This window comes from Sturnus vulgaris, chromosome 5 (assembly GCF_052056855.1).
Source record: "Sturnus vulgaris isolate bStuVul1 chromosome 5, bStuVul1.hap1, whole genome shotgun sequence".
NCBI lineage: Eukaryota > Metazoa > Chordata > Aves > Passeriformes > Sturnidae > Sturnus > Sturnus vulgaris.
Genome location: NC_142247.1, coordinates 45,885,270 through 45,908,765, shown reverse-complemented (window position 1 = coordinate 45,908,765; position 23,496 = coordinate 45,885,270). Strand labels below are relative to the sequence as shown.

At 37.7% G+C, this 23,496-nt stretch overlaps 1 protein-coding gene across 8 annotated transcripts in view; it reads right to left on the bottom strand.

Moving 5' to 3' along the window:
* Positions 1–23,496, bottom strand: part of GRIP1 (glutamate receptor interacting protein 1) — a 348,068-nt gene that overhangs the window by 231,050 nt on the left and 93,522 nt on the right. For 2 of the 8 annotated variants that reach the window (XM_088165621.1, XM_088165629.1), the window contains exon 1: positions 11,644–12,134. The exons of 3 other annotated variants lie outside the window; for them this stretch is intronic. In XM_088165621.1, coding sequence (XP_088021747.1) covers positions 11,644–11,776 — 133 coding nt within the window. In that variant the 5' untranslated portion in view covers positions 11,777–12,134. Of the gene's footprint in view, positions 1–11,643; positions 12,138–23,496 lie in introns of those variants that run through there. 3 more of the 8 variants (XM_088165624.1, XM_088165633.1, XM_088165622.1) reach the window with 3 other exon arrangements.

The window sequence follows — 23,496 nt, the reverse complement described above, 5'->3', positions numbered from 1 at the left end:
TCCTAACAGTACAATAATCAAATGAAAAACTCAGAAAAATTCACTTCTTGAACTATTACCGATTTTTAAATATTGCTTGTTTCTCAGAGTCTTTTTTCAGCTTAATTTAGTGGTGCATTTAAAAAATATAACTTGTGACCAAGAAAATATTACCAGTAATTTCATGAACAATTTTAACTATTTAGAGAAGCAGTTAAAATGAGCAGAAGTGACCATACGAATTAATTCTGCTTAAGAATTAATTCCAATTAACTGCTTTCACAGAATTTAAAAAATTGTCTTAATTGCAGTTTTGTGAGAAGGAGAGAAGATTTGAGCATTTTCTATATATTAAATCTATTCTCATCCAATGGAGCAGTGTGTTATCTTGGCCTGCTCCTCTGCTCACACTGATGTAACCTCCTTAATAATTATGCCATGAGCAACATTTTTGTAAGAGACTTAAACCAACAGCTAATAAACTTCTTTCACTATCTAAAAGGAAGAAAACAACCTATTGTGAATGGACATGTGGCTGTAAAAAGATCAATTATCTCTACAAGACAAAGAACCACAAACTCTGGGCTAGAGTAACTAGAACAGCTCAGTCTGTGGAAGCAATTTGCACGACACAATCTGCCCTATAAAATCCACAGCTTTTCATATTGTTATAAGAGCTTGAGTTCAAAGGAGCAGTGAAGGAAAAGAAAGATACCAAAAACCCCAAAATAACCTAGAAAGGAGCACTACTTTCTACCCCCTCAAGAACAAAACACAAATACTGAATTGTAGTACACAAATCAAGCACCAGTTACAAAACAAAACCACTCAGTGCATTCTCTATCCCTTGTGATGCGCTTGGGAGTGGCAGCCTTTTAAAGGGATGCTTGTGCTCTTCCAGTAGACAAATCTTTTCCTATCTGTTTTCCTGTAGCACAGGGCTGAGTATTCCTGCCTGAAGAAGCCAGCTAAGACACACATGACAATTCGGAGAGCAGCTGATTGTTCTCAAAACCTACCACATTCATAAATACACTTCTATTTTTATGAGATGTTTAGTATAAACCAAGAAAAACATAGGTAAATCATAATTAACCTAAGCTTCAGACAACTTCTTTCTTTTTCCTGCCAGGGTACGGTGGAAGTGAATGCGAACAGATTTAGAAGTGCTGGGAATGCCTGTGTAACTCCTCCGCAAATCTGTGAAGCTCAGATGAAATATGGGTCAAGCTACAGAGGAAGCATTTCAGAGACTACCAAAATGTCATCAAATTCATGAGGATTTCAGAGTTCCACCACCACACTGCACTCTATTTAATTACTGGTGGGCAGCTATAACCACTAGCCTGAAAAGCTTTGGTTTCTTCACTGCAGAAGCCATTCTGGTCTCCTTTTAGCAATGAAAGGGAGCATAGCATTTTCATGACAAGCCACATGACATTCAACCACCACGCAATGGAAAATACGCATTCCTGCCTTCCAAACTGTAAATGCCACCAGACGTATTTAGATTTACTAACAATTGACCTGAGCACTGCTGCTGCTGCTGGCAGTGCTCTGCCATAGATTCAGGCTCTCTCCCAACTTGCCTTCACAAGCATTTTCTCATTTTCCCTAAACTGAGCTGTCCGATGCAGCATCCCTATCAGACAGTGTGGCAAATATCCCTTTCGATTTCCAAGCATTCGGTGCTAAAACAGCTGGCACTGCAGCCTGCAGCCACTGCTGTGACTCATCACTTGGTCACCACACAACTTAACTGGGTTCCTACAAATGGGGTACAGGTAGGAGGTCATCAGGGCTTTCAAATATTTCCTACTCCAACCTACATAAAGCAAGAGCAAAAAACATGTATCTTTGCATGTTTGCATACCATTCATTTTTTACTGCGTTTACTTATAATATGTTGTGAATACTTTCTTCTCTCTTTTAATAGAGATGCTACCTGTTGACAGAATAGTGACAGAGTGCATTGTTAAGTGAGGAGCTTTACCCTTCTGGGAGAAGGACAATGTTATTAAAATAAACCGCAGAGCTTGTTAAACACACTCAAAAGAAGGATTTGCAAACAGACTTGGAAACAATTTACTGAGTTAATACTTCACATCGTATCTGTGTACTTTTGATTTCACTTTCTTTTTCACAGTTTAATTCAAACAGTATTTCCACCAGAGCTGTCTTAAATCTCTCTTTTCTCCTTTTTGCTTTTCAAAGTTTGACTCTTCCCAATGGTAATCCTTCCAAAGATAGGTCACCTCAAGTCTCTTATCATCTGTTCAAAATGCCCAGAGACAGCCAAAAAATAAATCTGGTTCCTCCCTCCTCTGTCCCACAGCTGCCGACAGTGTTCCCTTGCAGTGTCAGCATAGGGACTGTTACTACAGAATGCAGTGATACATGCATCATCAGATCCTATGGCCACTCATCAAAATTTACTTCTGCATCTTAACTTCAAGGAGATTTTGGTTCATTTATAGCAAATATTACATCCACAACATGTTGTTATGGAATTTTCATGGCATGCTAAACCCCAAGGAACTGTTGGCTCCATGCTCTGTACTGGATGCATGTGCACACACACACAAACCATTAAAGAAAAAACTGAAAATTTCAGATTTAAGAATTTCTCAACTTGGCTTCCTTTTGCATATGCATTACAACACAATCTTTAATTACCTGATCTACTTCTTGCATGAGACCTTGTTTCATTTAATGCCCAAAAGAAATTTTAACTACCTGATAAATTATTTAAGATCTTGCTTTCCCCTCATTGTTTGAATTGCAATTCCATACCTTAATTCCCACCCACTATTCAAGCCCTTCTCTCTGGACAGATATTAATTTCTCCCCAAATTCTTCTGTGGTACTCATCACTTTAGCATTTGCTAGCTTAGAAAATACTCATTTATTTCCACAGCATATCTGTGAAGGAGAGGTACCATAAATCCCATCTCACAGGCAGAGAACCAGAGTACAGGAAGATTATCATCAAAGGTATGCAAGAATTGAAAGGCTGCAGTCTGAGATGCCTTATGGCTGGATTTTCAGACTACTGAGGCTTATGTAATTTTTGTATTTACAAACCAAACCTCCCTTGGCTACAGCAATTGGTGCCAGACATCTGCAAATTCATGCTCTTGAGTGAGGAAAATGAGGGATGAGCCCTCAGAGGATTCGGTGCAGCCTCTGTCACATCAGAACTGCAGCAGAAGTGATCAGGTCCTTCATTAAGGACTCTTTAATGAGAGGCCAAATTAAGGTCCTAGAGGCACCCTCAGTTTTGCTGTCTTTTAAATGTGTCCTCAGAATGATAATTTCCTGGGTTTCAGAAGGAAATAGAAAACCTTCTGAACAGAATAAGTAGCATTAAGGTGTCTTGGTCATCAGCAGTGTAGTCATCGTGAACCCCTGTACCCAGTCACAGCACAATCCTTTTGCTTTTCTGCTGAAAAACATTAAACAAAATTGCCCAATAATTACTGTATATATGGTGAGTACCATCACATTTGTCTTACAGAAACAATAACTATAGTAAACAGGTGCATTTATACTCATGATGATGACTAATGACAGCTCCTCTCATGCCCTGCTAACAAAACACAGCAATCATTCAATAAATGTTTATGATCTCGTTAGCAGGGGAGTCACATTGTTTTTTCTTTGTTCTGAATCATTTAAAAAAAACGGCATAATCACGGGCAAAGACCCTCTAACTAATTAAAGTTAGAAAGTGGTATGTTTATTCACCGGTGGGTGGCACGGGAGTCACCTCTGAAAGGCGTGACCGCCCCGAACAAGGTTCTTTGCCATCTATTTATTCCCCAAGATGTTACATACAATACATATGCATAATCCCAGCACCTCCCATCCCCATCCCATATTCAAATGAGCCCATTCGTCCTTCACGCATGTGCAGTTCTTCTCTTTAATTGGATCAGTGGTCTCGAAGTGGGTCAGTGGTCTCAAAGGATGAAGTCAGGAGAGTCTTCATCAGGTCTCTGTGACCCTCTGGCACGATCTAAGGCCCCGTGCTTCATGGTTAACAGTTTACTTATTTTACGTTCTTCTGTACATAAATTTATAATAGCAGATAATTATACCAATTAGCTCTAGCTTAAGCATCTAGTAATTATTAACCTACCATTTACCTACCTAACTTACACCTTGGTCATGGAAACTACTTCTACTCTTAGCAAAAATTCTAACTTTTTAAAACCATGATTCAGTTCCACTAATTGTTTCAAGGTTTCCATTGGAACCAAAGGCCGATATTTAAACTGACACCTCAACAGTCGCTTCGACCTCTCACTTTAATCTTAGTTCATAAAACCTGGTATTTCATTCACTTCACAATATCCAAGGAAAAGTAATTACATCACTACATGTTCATGATGTAAAATGACAAAGCCATGATTAAAAACAAGGATTTACACATGATTTCAGGAAGTAGGAAGCCCAGATCTCTCTGAATTTCCTTGTCTGAATGTTAACATCACATATTCTAGACACACTAAAATATAAAGGGTGCTGAATTCTCTAAAACACCAAAGCATAACTTTATATCAGCAGCCACTATAAGAAGAGGAAGACCTAGAACAAGTAAATTTCTTGAGCAGGGACAATCAGGATCTTTAGTTATTCAGTAAAGAATAGGACTGGAAAGTAAATGAATGAAAAGTAGCACAGAAATTGTATGCTCATAAATGCTAGCAGGGAGAAATGTTTCCACTTTATGCAAAGAATTATGTAACTCAGATCTCATTATTTCAGTGCCTTCAAATAAATAAACTGTTTTCTCTCAAGTAACTCCAAAAGTAATGTTTTACTCTCCATGCTCTGTGCTGCCCCAGGAGGCTAAGGGCCACTTCTAGAAGAGCCACAAAGGGTCATTTGAAAAAGAAATCTTATTACTAACAAACTTAAAAATGGCTGTTGCACCACAGTTTTAAGGAGAAAACAAAATTAAACTTTTGTGGCCTGTTTCACAAATAATGAAAAGATTTCACCACAACCAGCACACATCCGCCTGGCAAGAAGAGATGCATGGCCCCAGTCCTGCAGAGAGCCCCACAGCCTCGGGCTTAGATACCACACTAACAGACCACGTGGCTGGTTATCACAGTACTGCAGCACAAGTAACAACACCAATTTATTATATTTTAGTTATATAAACAATATAATGCAGCTAAAGCCACTATTCAAACAGACTAAACATCTATAAACACAAGCCTCATCCCAAGACTTACATGTTTTAACTAATATAAAACAGAAAAGGAGTAAAATAAAATTTTAATATATGCATATTTCTTATGGGCTTAGAAAACCTAAATAATTTCGTGAGAGGCTGAAGAGCTGCTACCAGTCTTCTTTTCATTACCCACCCCTACTAGCTTGCTTGTCTATAAAATGAGAATAATATGTAATTCTTCTCCTCCACTTGGGTTCCACTGGAAAGAACACTTTCACTAGCAACCATGATGAGCAAAATGGTAGATAAATGGGATCATCTCCAAAACACACACACACACACACACACCTCACCAGAAGTCAAGCGAATCTCTACTAGAGGATGGTTGTCACGAAATATCAAACTGCACTAGATGCAATGACCAATTGTAAAAAAAAAAAAAACAAAAAACCAAAAAACCCCCAAAACCAGTTTTTAAACTATTTTAAACACCTATGTTGAAGAAAAAGCAAGAGAAACAGCATGTGAGTAGACTCTTATCTAATGACGGCGTGAATTTTATCCAAAATGGAAAATATTGCAATTTTCACATTGTAAGTCTTAGACAACATCACTTGCTACCACTTTTGTTTCATTCAAAATCCCCGAATGGGGAAGTTGACACTACCTGTCCCAGCAATAAATCTCAAATACAGCAGCTTCCTTTATCACCATGGTTGGCTTGCAAACTGACACTGGGTGGTAGCCCTGTGATCACAGAGTGTGTCTGGACATGGGGATCGCACCTATGATGAACTGGAGGCATTGGGGCTATCCAGATCTCAGCAAAAAAGTGGCATATGGAAAACAGAAATAATCAGGACCTGTAGTCTGTTGGAGTCAGTAAGTCAGGAGTCTCTTTGATTTCTTCAGAGAGAAATCAGAGTGCAGGGATGGAATTAAAGTCTTTGAATTGAATGAGCAAGTGAATAGATGGAGTGAATAAGTAAGTAAATGTAATAAGTTTTAAGTACTTTTAGCGAATAAAAGGTCTTAGATGCCTGAGAAGTAATACATGTTCTAGTGAAGGTTGAAAAACATACTAGTGTTTCCTTAGAAGCTCCAAGAACCTAGCTTCAGACATAATAGAGTTAGAGTTAAGAATATTGCTTGTATTTTTCAGTTAGAACAAGACAGGCCATGAATGTAGTCTATATGTAGTCTGGTGTGCTAAGAAACTAGAATTCTAATAGGTTAAGAAGTAGTGGTCTGAGTTTGTGTCTTAGCTAGTTGGAAAGTTTCTATAAAAGAACATGCACTAGGGAGAGCTGTTGCTCTATGCCATGGCTTTATGCCATGTGCATTTTGCTACTTGGTGTTTGCCGTTGCATTTTGCCACTTGCTTTTAATGCCATGTGCTTTTTGCCATTGCTTTGCTTTGTTTTTGCCTTTGAGACTGATGTGCTTCTACAATAAATAATTTTATAACAACTATTAGCTGCTTCACTTTTTAAAGAAGAATATAACCCGACAGTGTGGGTGCTCAAGAGGCACCCAGAGGTTTTTCTAAACCTCACAGTAGTCCATTAATGAAAATCCAGATTCCAACAACCATAAAACAGTTACCAATCCAAAGGAAATAAGAAGTTAAATGAATTTTAGTTATTTTTAAAAAATATCATTTTCACTTTGTTTTCAAAGTCTGCCATATCCTCTACTCAGGTTACCATGCCTTTTTTCTTGTAGGCTTCGCATATACTTTAGTTTCTATGAAAGCTGACATTTTACTGTACTGACACGACAATATCTGTGATGGGTGAAGAACAACCTCCCCACACATGCACATCCAGCTGAACTGCAAACTAGCAACACACAATCATTGTAAAATGAAAAGCAATTGTCCTGCATTCCTCATCCTCAGAATCAATTAACAACTCTGCAACTTGAGCAAGAGATACTCAATTCCCTTGTAACCACATGACTCATAAAATCATTAACTCTTCCGTTACCCAAATCAAATCTGTGAGACTGCTGCAAATAAGAACTATTTGTACCAATTTACCAAATGGAGAAAATCTTGACGTGAATGATTTTGCTACTGACCACAGCATCAAGAAATCATAGGCATGTCACTCTCCTTGGTGTTTTGTCTTATGTATTTAATACAGCTTTAAAATCCCCTTGGGTATGAAATTCAAAGTCATTTATTCCCAGCATTTTGGCAGCCATGGTGTGGGAGTTTCTTCACCATAACATTGAGCTGTGTTGGAGAAGAACACCCAAGTGGAGTTCTTCTGCTGACACCATTTCAAGAAGTGTATCATATATACAATATTAATTTTAATAATTCCCAGATTTCAGTCAACAAAGAGGACATTTTCAATTCTGAGTCATATAAAACCTTCAGTTTTTCCTTTTTTACCTTATTTGCTAGGCTAGGAGCCAAATACTTTCCCGTCACTTTCCAGTGATGACACAGAGAGGGAGAAAGGCAAAAAATGGAAAGACCATCACATGTATTTAGGGAACAAATTTGAAGTGATTGATGGTACTAAACTGAGGAATCAGATTATTCTCATACCAGAATTGTGAAATAATTAACAGATGGCATCAGAGAGGGAAATGATATATGACTTTACTGCAGATGCAAACTATGGCAGATTACTTTGTCTAACATATCAATGCCCTTGTTACACAACATATATTAGGCCTTGACATAGGATAGAAGAAAGTTACTTATTGGACCCTGGCGACTAAATGGAACATTTTAAGGTCAAGACTCAAATCATGGGACTGCTCAAGTTAGTGGGTGTTTACTAGCAGAATTCTTCAAACATTGCTTTTTATGATCACTACTTAATATTGTCATTGCATCTACATAGAAAGTAAAATCTTTAAGCCAACAGATTATGCTGTGAACCATGTTGAGAAGAACATCATAAGAAGAAGAACTACCAATGAGAAAAAAAGAGATCTCTCAGGAGATGGATGACAGACGCCAGAAATAACACAAATAAGGCAAAATTTAACAAGATGTGTTCACCCTCTAGACCTGTATGTTTCATGAAACCTGTGAAATTCCAAAATTAGTTAGAAGAAACCCAAATCCTTCCAAATATTTTGAAAAATAAAGAGTTAGTGCTGGAATTATTTTAGGGTGTGGGAAGAAGTGTTTGTTTTGGTCAGAGGTGACCAAATCAGCTGGGTCCCAAACTCCCACTCAAGTCTAGGCTGAAACTCAAAGCTCTTGGCACAACACCCTGACTTCAGCAACAGGATATATGTCATATCTGGGAGCATTCCAAGAAGTTCTGCTACACAGCATTCATAATGGTTTGCAAACAGTCTTGTAATAATTTAACAAGGGCCTTTTTCATGAAAAGCCTCATTATAAGAAACAGGTTGAATTGCAGTGCTGTAATGCTGCTCAAGATAAGTATGATGCTTTTTAAAGTGTTTTATACAGTAAGCACCGATGTATCTGAGTAGGTTGGGTAGCAATTTCATCACTCACTATGTTCACACTGCAATATCTCACTGAAATGAGCATGATGCCTGCACTACTAATGTCAATATGTGCTTGCATACCAAAATTATTACTTTAGTTTTTCTAGCATTATATTGCAAAGACACTTCAGAAAGATAAGAGAGCTGGTGTTGTAAGTCAAAATAATGTTATCCATTAACTGAACACAAGTAGATGAAATGTCCAAGAAAAAAAGACATCTGCCTCAGGAGCTGGGATATCTTTTTTTACCCAGGGACCTTTAGGCAGTATTGCACATTCCCTTCATCCAGCTGTGTCTCAATATCACATCTAATATGGTCTTCCATGGCAAAGTTTTAGAGGAGTAAAGACAGTATACCAAACAGTGGGAGCAACAACATCCCAATATCCAGGCACAGCTGGGCTGAGGATAAACTAAAGTCATCTTTTCCCTGTGATTCCCAGAGGCCTATTTTGTTTTTAACTCTGTTGTCTTTGTTTGATCCTGCAGTTATTCAGTTTCTGCATTTTTCCATTAATTCTGCCTCCCTGTACAACACTCTAAGCCGTATTACAAATGAGGAAGAGAGAGAATAATGAGCTCATAAAATTATTGTCTCAGACAATCTTCAAATGTACTGGCTAATTGGATATATAACTCATAAATGATGATGGAGAAGGGATGCCTAACAACATAGAGAAAAGAAACTAAATCTAAAAAAGCTCCAGCTCCATTAAGTTGAATGAACAATAGGCATTTGATTTCATTAGCTCTGATATTCTAAAAATTGTAACAATAAATAAAATCTTTGCTGCAAGCACACATTCTTCTAAGCAAACAACTGCAAAAGGAGTGGCTATTAAAAGCTCTGCAATTACTCTAAATTTGTACTGCAAACAGTGTAAAACTAGACCATAATTAAATTAAATATGAAATATTTCATTGTCCCAAACATATGAAATTCAATTTGACGAGAGCATTTGTAGTAGCACCAGCAGCATCTTTTCAGATTTTACACACTGCTTTAAGTAACTACCACACCTATCCAACCAAAACTGACATATAAAGCACATGGAAAGACCAGACAAAAGCACCTGAGGAGGAACTGTGATTGAGATGGTATCTCTATAAAGACTGCATGGCTCAAATCTCTTGTGCCTGTTTGGTTTAAGTAACTGTGAGAGGTAGCTAGCTCCTTGTGCATCCAGCTCCGTAGTGCTGTGTGCTATTTGGAGTTCCATTCAATCTGAGTACTTGAACACTGTTGCAAACATCACTTCAAAATCTGATACACATTTCATCCAGTCTGAAATACTTCAGACCTCCACAAGCTGAAGTGAACACTATTCTTTTATTTTCTAAGTAGAGTAAAAGGAAAAACCTATTAGCTTTTTGGCTCAGTCTTAGTGCCCTACATGAAGTTAAGAGTTAATAATTTATTAATCATCATTCAAGAAATTCTTATTACATGTGACAGTTTTTGGAGAGGCTTTGCTCTCTTCTTTAAAGGACCTTCAACAACAACAATCAGCTAGTGAAATATTTTGACATATGGCTTTGACATGTTCTTTTGACTTTCATATTAAAGCAAGAAAAAAGTTATGTGTTTTCACTAACATATATCACTTTCAGATTTTTCAGTGCTGAACAGATTTAAAATTTTTAGTTCTTGTTTAGTAGATTCTGTGTAGCAGACTTTATGTCACGATGTTACCCATTATGACTGCATTGCCTCCCAAATAGATCTTTTTCTTGCAAGAACTCCCTCTTGACAACATAGGTAAGTTATATAGTTTAATATTATCAGCACAGTAAGTTTTCTTAAAAATGGAAAGTTAACAAAATTGCATCAAGAATCCCAGTAAACAACCAAGCACCTTACATTAATTATCTTTAGGAGATAGGCAATCATGCCACAGGGGAGAAAGACAGTAAGAATAACTCTCATTTCCTAATTTTCCACAAGATAGCAGTTCTCTGGTGCTGTAAGGCACAATCACATTTATCATTCTATCTTAAAACAAATGTTAAGTTATGATTTATTTCAGCAAAGTGGAAATGACAGTCACTCACATGGTACAGAACAACAAAAAAGTGCATCAAACTTCAGCAGCTCAACAAGGCACAGCTTCACTGCAAAGGTTCCAAACCAGTGGCCAAAACAGCAGAAACAAGCAATTTCTGCTCACGGCTGGTTCTACTGCCACCACCTCGCCCTGACAGTTCCACACAAGACCCCAGGCAGGGGCTGAGTGTGGCTTCCCTCCTTCCCACCCTCCCTGTGGGCACCTCTGGGCACATGCTCTCCTCCAGAAGACCACAGCAGACCAGCAGCTCTGAAACCTGACAGGCAAGCAGACAAACTCTAAGAAGCTGCAGGGTCCAGCATATCTGAGCAGGTGATTTATTTTGGGTTTTGCAGAGCTGCTGAGTCCCAGCACGTGAGTGCCAGCCAAAAAAAATCCCCACTTAATTCTCTGGGAATTGTCCTAGACCTGTAGCGAGGAACCAGCCCACTCAATTTACTCACTACTGAAAAGACCAGGTCACAGCAGAGGCTTAGCAAATTGACTCTACCTCAATACCAAACATTAATCATCAACTTCAACTTACAAATGAGTGCTTGCTGCCTCTGTAGTGCTTTAAAAATAACCACACAGCCTGCCAAAGGCACTCTGCAAGGGCTAGTGCCACGCTAATTGCTTCTCAATACTGTGTTTTAACAAAAGGTTTCCAGCAGTCGGACTGGATTAACCGCATCTGAAATCTCACCAGGGTCTGCAGACAGTCCCTCTTTACTTTGAGAGCTTCTGTGTCACTTCAGATGCTTTGTATTGTTCATCGGTAGCAGAGTCAGAAAGAGCTCTCAGAGGAACTGACGTTTAATACACACATGAGGCTCAGGTTCTAGCAAGGGAGGAATATTGCTTGCATTTTTGGAGTTTAAACATCTTAACAACATAACATTTATCACAGCCAAGGGAAAATGAGGTTATGCAAAATACCTACTTCGAAAATGTTCTGAGGCATAATAGTAGACATCCTCATAGCCCTCATGGTAATCCTCGTCTGGCCGGTACTTTTTGCCTTTTCTTCTTCTCGATCTTCTTATCTGCTTGACAAAGCCCAAGAAGCGCTCCATCTCCTTCCTTACTCACAGCCCCAGCCGGCAGCCCCCTTCGCCCTCTGCTTCACAAAGAGCTGTCCCGGCATGAATTAAGCGCCCGAGCAGAGCTGCAGCTCCCACCAGCCACTCCGCTACCATTAAACAACCCCTCCCTTATCTCAGCTGCGACTGGGCAGCATATTGTTTTCCCTTTAAAAATAAAAAAAAATAAAATAAAAGAAAGGCACACACACAGAGACACACTTTATCAAATCTACTGACTGGAGTATTTCAACCTGAAAATAAATAAAGGAGGATTTCAGGATTTCAAGCTGTTATTAAGCAGCAGAGGACAAAGTTGAAGAGACCTGCTTGCCAGCAAGGGGAAGCCCAGCACTGAGAGCTCCCTATCCTGTGTCTCCATCATTTCAAGAGGGGCTGGGAGGCGGGGATAGATGTTAGTCAATGGACTGAACCATATCTCAAGGCAAAACAGGTTTCCATTTGCCAGTTAAATGCTGCCTTCATATCTACTGGGCACAGGCTCAGGAGCACATTTGATTTCATTTGTTGTAAGAATAGGAAACACACCAATCCATTTCTGGCATCTCATACACTGGATGAATAAACAGCAAAGTGGTTTAATCCGTACACACAGCCCACTCACCAGTAAGTGTGCACCGAATGTGTTAATTGGAGCAGCAGGGAGAAAGCTCGGCAGCTGTGAAAAAATGACACATATACCCACTGGGCATTAGTGTATTCTAATCACTGCTAGACCTAAAATTAAAAGGCACTCCAGACAGGTTTCCTACAGAGCTGGCCAGGGTATGTGACAATAGGCGAAAAGGAAGCGACATCACAAGCACACTGTGACAATACTCATTTCAAATCCCAGCAGAGTTCAAAAAAACTTTAAAATGAAGGTGCGGCAGATTATCCTTTGCAAAGGGTGAGAGAAGGAAAAAGCCTGAAAAGGCATTGCCTCTCTTCTCTTGCTGCATGCCTGAGACCCACATGCATTCCCTAAGATAAGGATGGAATTTCATCCATGTTTCTGATGAAGCTTCCCTCCTGCAAAAAACCAAAAGCAGTGACAAAAGCAGTTAGAATCCTATCACGTTGACATTTGTCAGGGTTTTTTTAATTGTAATCATGCAAGCCCAGTGAAGTGTCTAGTTCAGCAGGACCTCTCCGGTCTCTTGGCACAGGTCAGAGATCAAGCAGTCACCTCCAGTCAAACTATGTGCTGAGCATGGTCACTTGCATCCAAGCTCCCAAGAGATACCATTTTGCACGACGGAGCTTAAGGAAGTCAGAAACAGATTTTACAGGTTCATCATGTGGAAAAGGAAAAGTACGTAGAGCAGGGATTAGTTTCTGGTGATGCAGACATTTCAGTGAGGCATTTTGCAAAGAGTAAACCAGGGCACTGTTTTCAAAAGCATAAAAGAAGTAAAGAAAAAACAGGATTGTAACTTACCAATTCTGCTTCAAAAGAAGTATGCAGAGATTTATCAATATTAAGTTGGGATTTTCTGGTTTTGAAACATGTGAAAGCTATAAGTAAAGGTCAGCTAGACCTGATAACTGAGGATCCTAAATCACACACTCACTTAAAGATGGAATGGGATTTCTTCTGGGCTTTTTTCAGCTTTCCAGGTATTTTAAAACAATATTGTCACAAATCCACACTCAATTTATCTGTAAAACCTCAAAAACCCCTGGATGCTCCTGCCAAGCTCCCTACAGGAATACAGACTCATTCTCCTTGACCTCATCAGCCGCTTTCCTGCTGTGAAAATGCAGCCGCTGTCACTAGCTGATGAACACCCCCAGGGCACCACCAGAACTATTTTTAGTGAAACTTCCATTTGGAGGTTGTGTTTCATTACAAGTCCGTTTTTATCACACAACTTTCAAATGATAAAGACCTTAGAGGAATATCAGAGGCATATTATCAAAAATAAAAAAGCCAACAAAACTTCACATATGGACTTAAGGAAGGGCTCACTGTATGTTTTGAAGGTTTCAACTTGCATCTCTTCTGTGCTCTGCCACCAAGCAGCAAAAACATTACTGTCACGAAACATGAAAACCAAAGATGTAGCCTACAGCAGAAGCAGCACTCCCTCTTTTCAGAGAGGGAAATGTTGGTTTGATGCCCCTTTTGAGGACTCTCCCCCACATATGTGGAAAAGGTATTTGTAGGTGTCAGAAACAGTCAAGACAGAAGTCTTCCAGCCATCACTGCTCCATGAAGTTAAATTATTAAGTTCAATTAAAAATTACAAAGCTTTTTAAAAAGGAGAAAATGTAAAACTTTCTGGCTTTTAAACTGTCTTCTAAATGAAAGCTTGGAATCAAGCAGACACACTCGGCTTTGTTGTAAATACAACTTTTTCCAGTGCCTCTGCCACTCAACATGCTGAAGTAGAAGCAGCTTCCCTTGTCCTCAGCACACCCCAGGGAGACTTTGGTCCAAGACAAATACAGTAAATAAGTAGATAAGGGAACAACCAAATGATCTGAAGTAGCAGCACAAGCAGCAGGTGCAGGACATCAACTACCTGACTACTTTCCAGAGAGAACCAATGTAAGATTGGACAAATTTTGAGCTTTGGAAAGTACATTACTTCCTTGTGCAATGGACTTCCCCTTCTCTCTCATGCTCATGAGGTGCATCATAACACTATACGGCTGCTATAGTAAATCAGAAAAAAATGCATGAAATGGTGCCTACCCCAATAAAAGCAAGCATTCTATTACTATTTCCAAGGGGATTCCTTAGGGATTGTCATGCTTTCTCCAGCATGATTGGCATAACAAAAATTTTGCTGAGTGGCACCGATTAGATAATATTTGCATACTACATTCTGATAATTAATTTGTTTAAGTTAAGGAGAAGCTCAATTAAGCTGGATCAGTCTCAAGCCAGTGACTTACTGGAAAAGACTTCATAATAATAATAAAACACACATAAATAAGACAGTCCTTTTCAAAAAGTTGAGCTGAAGCATAAATGCTTTTGCAGCCGCAGATAATTTTCTAGAAGACAGATGTCAGCACTTAAGCTTTAACTTGTCTTTATACCCTACACCCAGAGCAAAGATTTCTCATAATGTAAAATATCTCCATGTAACATTTTATTTGCACAAAATTAGCTCTACAGTTATCAAGGTAAACTTTCACAAGTTTACTTGTTTTGTACTTATTTTCTACAGCACTTTTTCCAGTATTTGGGAAAAGCAGCAGGAAAAACATCTTGATATCCAAGGATAAGACACTAAGTCAGTAAATATTTAACAAGTATTTCCATTTGAGTGGACTTGCAAACATGATGCTTTGAAACCAGAGCTTGTATATGAAGCAAGACTCTCTAATGCGTTGCATCATAAATACAGAATGGAATGGGCACCAAATATTACCAGTTTTAGGCAGGTATTTTGCATCCTGTTAATCAGTATGTTCTAGTGTTTGAAAGAAGAATAGTTTAGACAGATGAACCCTCCTACCCTCCTGTGTCTCCCTCTGCTTCTCTGGGCAGCTCCTAAAAGTCTTCTGCAGGGGGAAGGAATGCCCCTCACTGGGAAGCAACCATGTAAGGAGAGCACGCAATGGCAGGTGCAGAGATCTACCTGCTTCAGGTTACTCTTGTGAAAAAATCTCACAGAATTACATATGGACAATACAAAAATTAAGATTAATATAAACAGGTCTTGGAGGTTGGCTGAATAGCGGAAACAGGTTTTTTCCCACCTCCCTCAAACCTCTAAGCATAAAAGGTATAGCAAATCTCAAAGGGAAGAACCAATCATTTCTATCATTTCTCCTCTGGTTCTCCTTCAACTGAGGGATATCTTTGATAATCCGCTGTCATTGTTTTTGAATACCAGTAATAATTAACAAAGGATCTATTCCCCTTATTTGCCTTACAGTATCATCGTGCCTGACTTTCTAGTTTTTCAAGTGATGTTTGCTCACACGCAATAACTGCTCGTATCAAGGCTGCAATTTTCCACTCTTTGCCCTAAATATCATGTTGCAAAATGCAAGCTTATCAATTTGAAAATTACAAAATACCTGTAATCAACAATTTATTACTCTGTAAGAACATATGGCCAATATATGCAGAAGCAGTGCTGTGTACAAAGCCAATATTGTGTGTGAGGAGTACCTAGCAGCAGCTCACCATCCCCTGAGGTACCGCTGCCCCACCCAAAAGCCCTCTGTCAAGCTAGATTTTCAACACAAGTTTTGCTCTATGCCTAAAGACATCTGAAAAGAGCATTGAAGGCATGGGACATACTAAATATTACACTGCATATCTCTCCCATTTGACAGTTTATATACACGCAGGATAACCAGTGCACTATCTCTAGAATGCTGCTACAGGAGAACTGGATGATCTGCTGATCTGCTACTGCAATTTTTAAGATCTGGTACTTGTTATACACTGTTAAATTATCAGTTTGCTCTGATTTTAATACATTACATTCAGTTTCACAACTCATACATTCTTGTTATTCATTGCTCACACAGAATCATACAACATTTTTGTCTTCTGCTCCTAAATTAATGCAAGACTTGAGAGTTGGAGTTCAGTTTTTGCTACCTAGCCGTAAATTAAATTAATTGCCAAATATTTTTTCTTTTCCCTGTTTTTTCATTACTTTTTTGCAAGTGAACACACACACATTTTCAATATTTTCAAATAAATAAAATATAGGACTTGAGTTCTTTATTGTATTTTATCATATAGGTTATTTTGTATTAACATCCCCAGTGGTTTTGCTTTTTGCAAAATTTTCTCATGTAAAAGTGTGCTTATAAATGTGAATGCCAACACAGGGATGAGGGTAAAATAGGATAGAGGAAGAGGCTACTTTCATTTAGAGGAAACTGGGGGACTGCTTGTGTGTATAATATAAGAATGCTGCCTCTCATATATGGAGAACGCCGAGAAATCTTTGTGGCGCTGTTTTGAAAGGGTCACCTGTCAAGTTGAATTTCATGCAGAATGTATGCTTCAGGGGAAAAGACACTTTTTTTTCCCCTTCAATTCAGTCAAAGCCGTTTGCATACATTCTATATTTTTTCTCGTCTTTCTAGCCTATTTGGCTTTAAGTAAGCGACTAATTAGAATATACTAATGTGCGTTAAAAAATGCTAACTTTACCACCACCAAGGAAATACTGCTCAGGTAAAATTAGGTACAAAAGAAGTTCAAATTTCCTTAATGTTTTATGACACCAATAATCATTCTACAAGAAAAGCTAAGCAGAGAACTATTCCAAACATATATCAAACCCCTCCAGGTTTAAAGCAGTAGACTGAAATTTTAAAATACTAAAACTAGAACACAGTTCTTTGGAAAGTCTGAATTAAAGCTGTTTTCATCTTTCTAAAGAAACATAGCAAATGGCTAAATAGACCACTACCAAGATTTCACATCATGTGTCTGCTTTATGCACAAAGGATATATCAAAATCAACTATGAAATATATATGAAGAAGTGGTTTAGAATATGGATATGGTTTTTACTCCTCTCTGAGTAAAAAAACATTATATTTCTTTAATTTCTGATTCTTCATCAACTGCACATGTCAACTCTAACAATAATTAAAATGCACATAGAGCACTGGAAAGAATGAACAATTAATTCATGAAATTACAGCTGCCCAGAACAAAAATACCTAGTTAATACATTAAATGAAGTTCTTAAAATAAAAGCATAAAAATATTTTCTTAGGCTGCAGACCACAGGAGATATAGTGTGCCATCAAACAAGGTTGCAGAAGGTGGGATTTCACAGTTAATTAACAGTTAATTTGAATATGTTGTGTGAGATTTAAGGTAAGTCATGGGAGAATCAATCATTCAACATCTCTTTACACATAAGAGTTCATGCAAGGGACTTTTTGCTATGTTCCCCCTCTTCTCTTACCAATATTTAGTTATGAAGAGCAGTAAAAACCTTGTTATGTTTCATTATTGAAAACATCTACCAATAATATATTTTGCATTTCTCTGATGGACCAATTATTGCAACAACAAACTTCAGTAATTTGTTTAATAAACCAAAAGAACAGTTAGAAGTAATAAAAGATGGGCAACAGGAAAGAAATCTGAAAGGAAAAATATAAAAAACTCTGGAGGCAACTATGAAATTGCAGTCATGGAGAAGCACCTCTGGGGGAAAAAAACCCACAGGCATACAGAGAGTTGAGCTGTATCCTGAGCTCCTGTGTTTTATTAGGGTCAAGATGTAGTAGATAAATAGAAAGAGATTTTATTGCAGGTGAGCTCTGACAGGAAGAAAATTCTGCTTAACTGTCAAGAAAAGACTACTACAGAAAAATTTCTCATTATGATGACATGAATTTACAGTAAAAGACTAAGTAAATATATATGCAAATTAAACCATCCATCTGGAATCCACTGCCCTAGAGACACAGGCCAACATAATGACAATGAAGAATCCAGTTTTTCAGATGGATTAACCCTTCTCTTTCTCTCTCAATACCCTCCATATCCAGTTTTAAGTAATTCCTGTTGTCTTTACACAATCTGAAACTGCAAAGCACACAAAGTAAAAAGAACAGTAAAAAGACTTGAAAGGCAAAAAGGGCAGCTTCACATGTAACCTCCCAGTAATGAGGCCCAAGTACATGTCCACAGTACTGTAGGATGGACGCTTCCATCCACCAGCTCTCAATAGCAAGGCCCACTGGACATTAGTGTGGTACTTTCTCTCTCATGCCAAACAGCAATCTGGGAAATGAGAGACACCTCTTTATGTATGAGGTTTCATTTCCCTTCTGTCCCCATTCCAAGGAACAGGTTCTGCTGTTCAGTGTGCAATTTGTTTCCTAGTTCAAGTCCACCTTTTTCCATCCAGGGGAACAGAAAAAGGAAAAATTAAAAGAAAATTTTAAAAAGAGAGAAAATCTGCTTAAGGCTGCTTCTAAGATGTTAAGAAAGGAAATACATATGAAGCAAATGCACAGACTTCAAACTTATCTGCTCTGTCCTCCATAAGAACAGCATTCCTGTGTTTGAATGTTAAGAGGCAAACCAAAGGAAAAAAAAAGGCATCACATCCCAGGTTTTTGAATCTCACTTACTTCTGTTATACACTTCGACATTTTCTGCTGTAAATTCACTCTTACAATAACAACTTTGCCATATAAAATTGTGGGACTAAATATAATCACTTGTTCAGTGCTGCACTGTTTACAGGGAAATAATAAAGGCTATAACAAATAATTCTGATTTTACTTGTAAAGACTGAGATCCTTGACCTCAGCATATATTTCAGAGGCAACAGAATAATTGAGGTTTCTTCTCTTTGAAAGCTGATATTTCCAAAATGAAAGGTTACTTGGAATGTACATTCTCTGACATTCAGCAGAGACAAAACAGTCTGATTTTTCAAACTTCTCTTTAGTGATGCTCTGTATACCAGGATTTACTTTATTCCTCTCCTATGGCACTCCTCATCAATGGTAAATACAAATGCTTTTCAAGCTGTTCTCAAGATGTCATCCCTAACATATCCACTTTACAACATTTATTAACAATCATTTTCATCCTCACCCTGTGCTCTTCAGTAAGATCCACAGCTTCAGGCACTGCTTCTGTCTTGTAACACAGTTTATAATGTGGGAATTCACAGCTCCTCAAGTTTTTGTACTGTTTTATGTATTTGGTCACGTGAGTAAAACTGTGCATATCAAGAAATACATAGCACTCCTCTTTGCTAATTATTAAAGTCACAGAAAATGAATATACTGCTCAAAGAACATATTCCTTTTTCCTAACACATACATCAAGTGGCAGAGCTTGGAATTAATCACCTCAAGATTCAAGAGACCAAGATACTCAGAGACCTCAGTTTCCACCAACACTAACAAAAGAAAATAACATGGAATATTTTATAAAAGAAAATATCATGGAAATTTTACACCAGACCAGTTAAATCATTGTCAGCTAGTGTGCAAAACTGACACAGCTAAAATTGCACTATTCCAAAGAATTTCATAACTATTGCAGATATCCCAAGAAACCTTTTCACTCTTCTAGATGCTCAGAATACATCTATAGTTCTAAAAGATGCAAATTCAGACAGTATGTGTATTTCACAAACTGACTTGTTAATCATTGATATTTGGATTACTCAACCATTAACGTTTTGCTCAGAAGGACTAAAGCAATTCTGCAGACACGCTCATGCATTCTCCCTGGTTTTATACCCTTTTGTGCAGAGTATCATGTGGTATTGACTGACAATTAAGATTCTTTAATAAACTGTTCTGCAATTCTTCTTTCTCCTTAGAAAAATAATCCCCTTAATTCTGAGTTTAATCCCTTTAAAAAAGACATCTCAGGTACTTACAACTCACCATCCTAATCTCTATTCCTGGATTTGTACTTCCTGCTAATTACTTCATGCACTACTTATTCAGGTGTAGATGACACAATTTTTTACTGCTATGATATAGGATGTCAATCTAGAAATCTTTTAAGAGCTTAACCTCACTCACTGTCCCACTGAGCTGAACATGATCCCTGGTGATAGCAAGGACTATGATAATGAGCAGCTGCTGCATCAGCTACTCCCAGATGCACTGGTATTGCCACATCCCAACTTCAGAGGCAGTCATGCCATGAGTTTTGTTTTGCTTAAGAAATACATTTTAAAAAATTAACGTCACACTTACACAAAAAGTTTAAAAAGTCAACTTTCTGCTGGGCCTAAAGATCACATCCTGGAAGCCAAGAGCATGACATTTCATTTTCCCAGAAGTCTAAACAACCACAATAAATTTACAAATGTAGACATGCTGCACTGTTAAATTTCATTTCACGCTTAGTAAGCAAACATTATCAAACTTCAAGTACTGTCATCCTCTGTCTTTTTAGTTAGAAATCTTGTAGCTAATAAAGATGTGACCTTGAAATACTCCATAGATGGATGAAGTCACTTAATTTGCTAGTCCCTTTGTTACACTTTTTGCAGAATTACAAAGTTAGGTCACATTTACTCTAATTTCACTTTACAAGAACTCAACAAAATGCATTATCAACAGTCATTAAAAGTGCATTAATGAACCATGTACCTGAACTGTTATGAAAAATTCAGTTTTGAAATTAAAAATGCTGAGATAATGCAGAAGCAATTTTTTTTACATATACGTAGTACTCCTAGAATTATTTTTACTGCCAAAACATAAAAAGTAAACCTGTATGCTACTTTGCTAATACATTTTCAAAACCACAAGTTTTCTGTTTAAGAAGCCAGTGAAAATATATGGCGTTGTGTGAAAGGATAATGAAATGTTACAGAAAACAGGCGTAATTCATCAGGATTTTTCATGTGGGCTGAATCTACTCTGATGTTTATTTCAGAGTGAAAACTAAAGGAAAAATTCCAATGCTGTTTAATAAGCGATAGCTATTTTTGCTGATATTCCTACTGCATTTGATGTACTACACCAGAGTGACTATACCAAAAAAACAAATATATACAACAATATACTTCTTAAAATTATTTAGTTGCCTAAAAATATCCTGTTCAGTTACAAGACATAATGATTCATTACCATTTCAAATCTTATTGAATACAACAAATCACATTTTTTTCAGTCTAATTACCAAATAAGAAAACTTAACTGAATAAGAATTGCAAAACTCTGAAAAGTACTTAGGATCTCTAATGAGTTGTAAACTATTGAAAATAAACAAAGAAGTTGAAAAATAAGCATTTTGCATATTTAAAGAAAAAAGAAAATAAAAAGCAACCAAAAGTAAATTTTAAGCTTGGCTGTTCCTAAGTATGTTCTCTTTTTTTGTCTCAAATGATTCCCTTCTGAAGGATCCACCATCTGCACCCCACATATCCCAATAACTAATTCTGCACAAGGATAGAGCTATTTCGAAATCAGAAAGACTGCAAAGAATAAAATCAAGCTCTACACCACCATGTCTGGAAACAGACATAGCTTCCATCTAATTTTTACATGGATTGGTTTCGGATTTAAAATGTAAAATATCTCAACCAGATTCTCTCTTGGTCTCTGTTTTTGTTTTTTTTTCTCTTGGTTACTCTTATTTTTAAAAACACCTTCTCTGAATACTGGCATTTACTGAGGCCAGTGGGAAAAACTCCCACTGTCTGAAGTTGATGTCCTATCCCTGCAAATGTTCAAGGTTGGAAGAGGCTCTGAGAAACCTTATCTAGGGGATGACATTCCTGCCCATGGCAGGGACTTGGAACTAGATAGTCTTTAAGGTCCATTCCAACCCAAATCAATGAATTTATGACTTAGAAGAAGGGGTTTTTGTCAGATTCTGATTTCAAGCTTTAGTGGTTACTTTACAACAACCAAAAGGAAATGGTAGCATGAAAGGACAGGTGGGGAACGACCCTGTCTTTTGCAGCTCACATCCTTTATGTCATCGACTGTTACTCACAGTCCCAAAGCTATGACCTGGCAACTATCTGCAAAACCAAAGCCTGCAAGAGTTGGAGGAAAAAAATCGAACTTGCACACCTGGCTTTAAGATATACCAGTCCTTTTACACAGTGTATTTGCACACAGAACTGATGCCTGCTCCAGTGCCGTTTCTCTATTTGCAAAATGAACATAGGAATGGAAGAATTTCTGCTGCTAATTTTGGAAAAAGTCTAATTGTCTGGTTTAGGCAGACTATTCTACACTTCTTAATAGTGTGTACACCAGTCAGGTTAAAATCAAGTACATATGAATGGGAACACATGATTGATTTATGAATATTTATGTCCTTCATTTTACCTAGTGTATTCAATAACCTCCTGAGGGAAAGATTAAAAAATTACGAATCACGTTTAAGATCATCAAGCAAGGGTTAAATTCAATTTAACAAGATGGGTTCTATCTGCCAGTGCATTCAATCTTCCCAGAATTCCCTCTGATGTCACTTCCAAGAGATGAAAGGGAAAATGTGAATACAAACACTGAATATTAGATTGGCAGCATTGTTTCTGAAAACTACATTGTTGAAGGCACTGTGTGCCTATTAATATATCATAAGCTGCTTTAAAACTAGCTGCTAGACTTAAAGTAAATAAGAATTTCAACATGTAGTTCAAGTTTAAAGCAGACAAGATTTAAGAGACAATCTTGAAAATGTAATTTAAAGACATTCTTCAAGTCAAAAGGCAAAATGCAAATAAAATGAGACCTTTCCCTACTAAATCTTTGAATCTATCCTTCTCCCTATTTTTCCCCCTTCTGTGTACAATATTTTTAACATTGCCTATATTGCAATATTGTTCAGCTCATCAAGTTCAGAATCTTTTGATCTTTGTGCAATGAGAAGCCAACCTATAGAGTGGGTTAACATTCCCAAAAAATCCGTATTTCTAAACAGAGGGAGGAGAAAAACAAAAGAAAACAAAAACAGAAGCCCATTTACAAAATACAAGATGAAAAAATAACTCACATATTTCTGTGAGACATCAGCTCATGACTGAGGTAGTAGGATTGGCCTTTCACTCTGAGTAGAAAACCACTGACTTTGAGCCAATCACTTCTAAGAAGTCCTCACTGCTGCCTTTCAGAATTATCGGGGGCCCATAAGAAAGATGCAGACAGACTTTCCAGCAGAGCCTGTTGCAACAGGATAACGGGCAATGGTTTTAAACTAAAAGAGGGTCAATTTAGATTAAATATATGGAAGAAGTTTTTTACAATGCTTGTCTTGAAGAACCA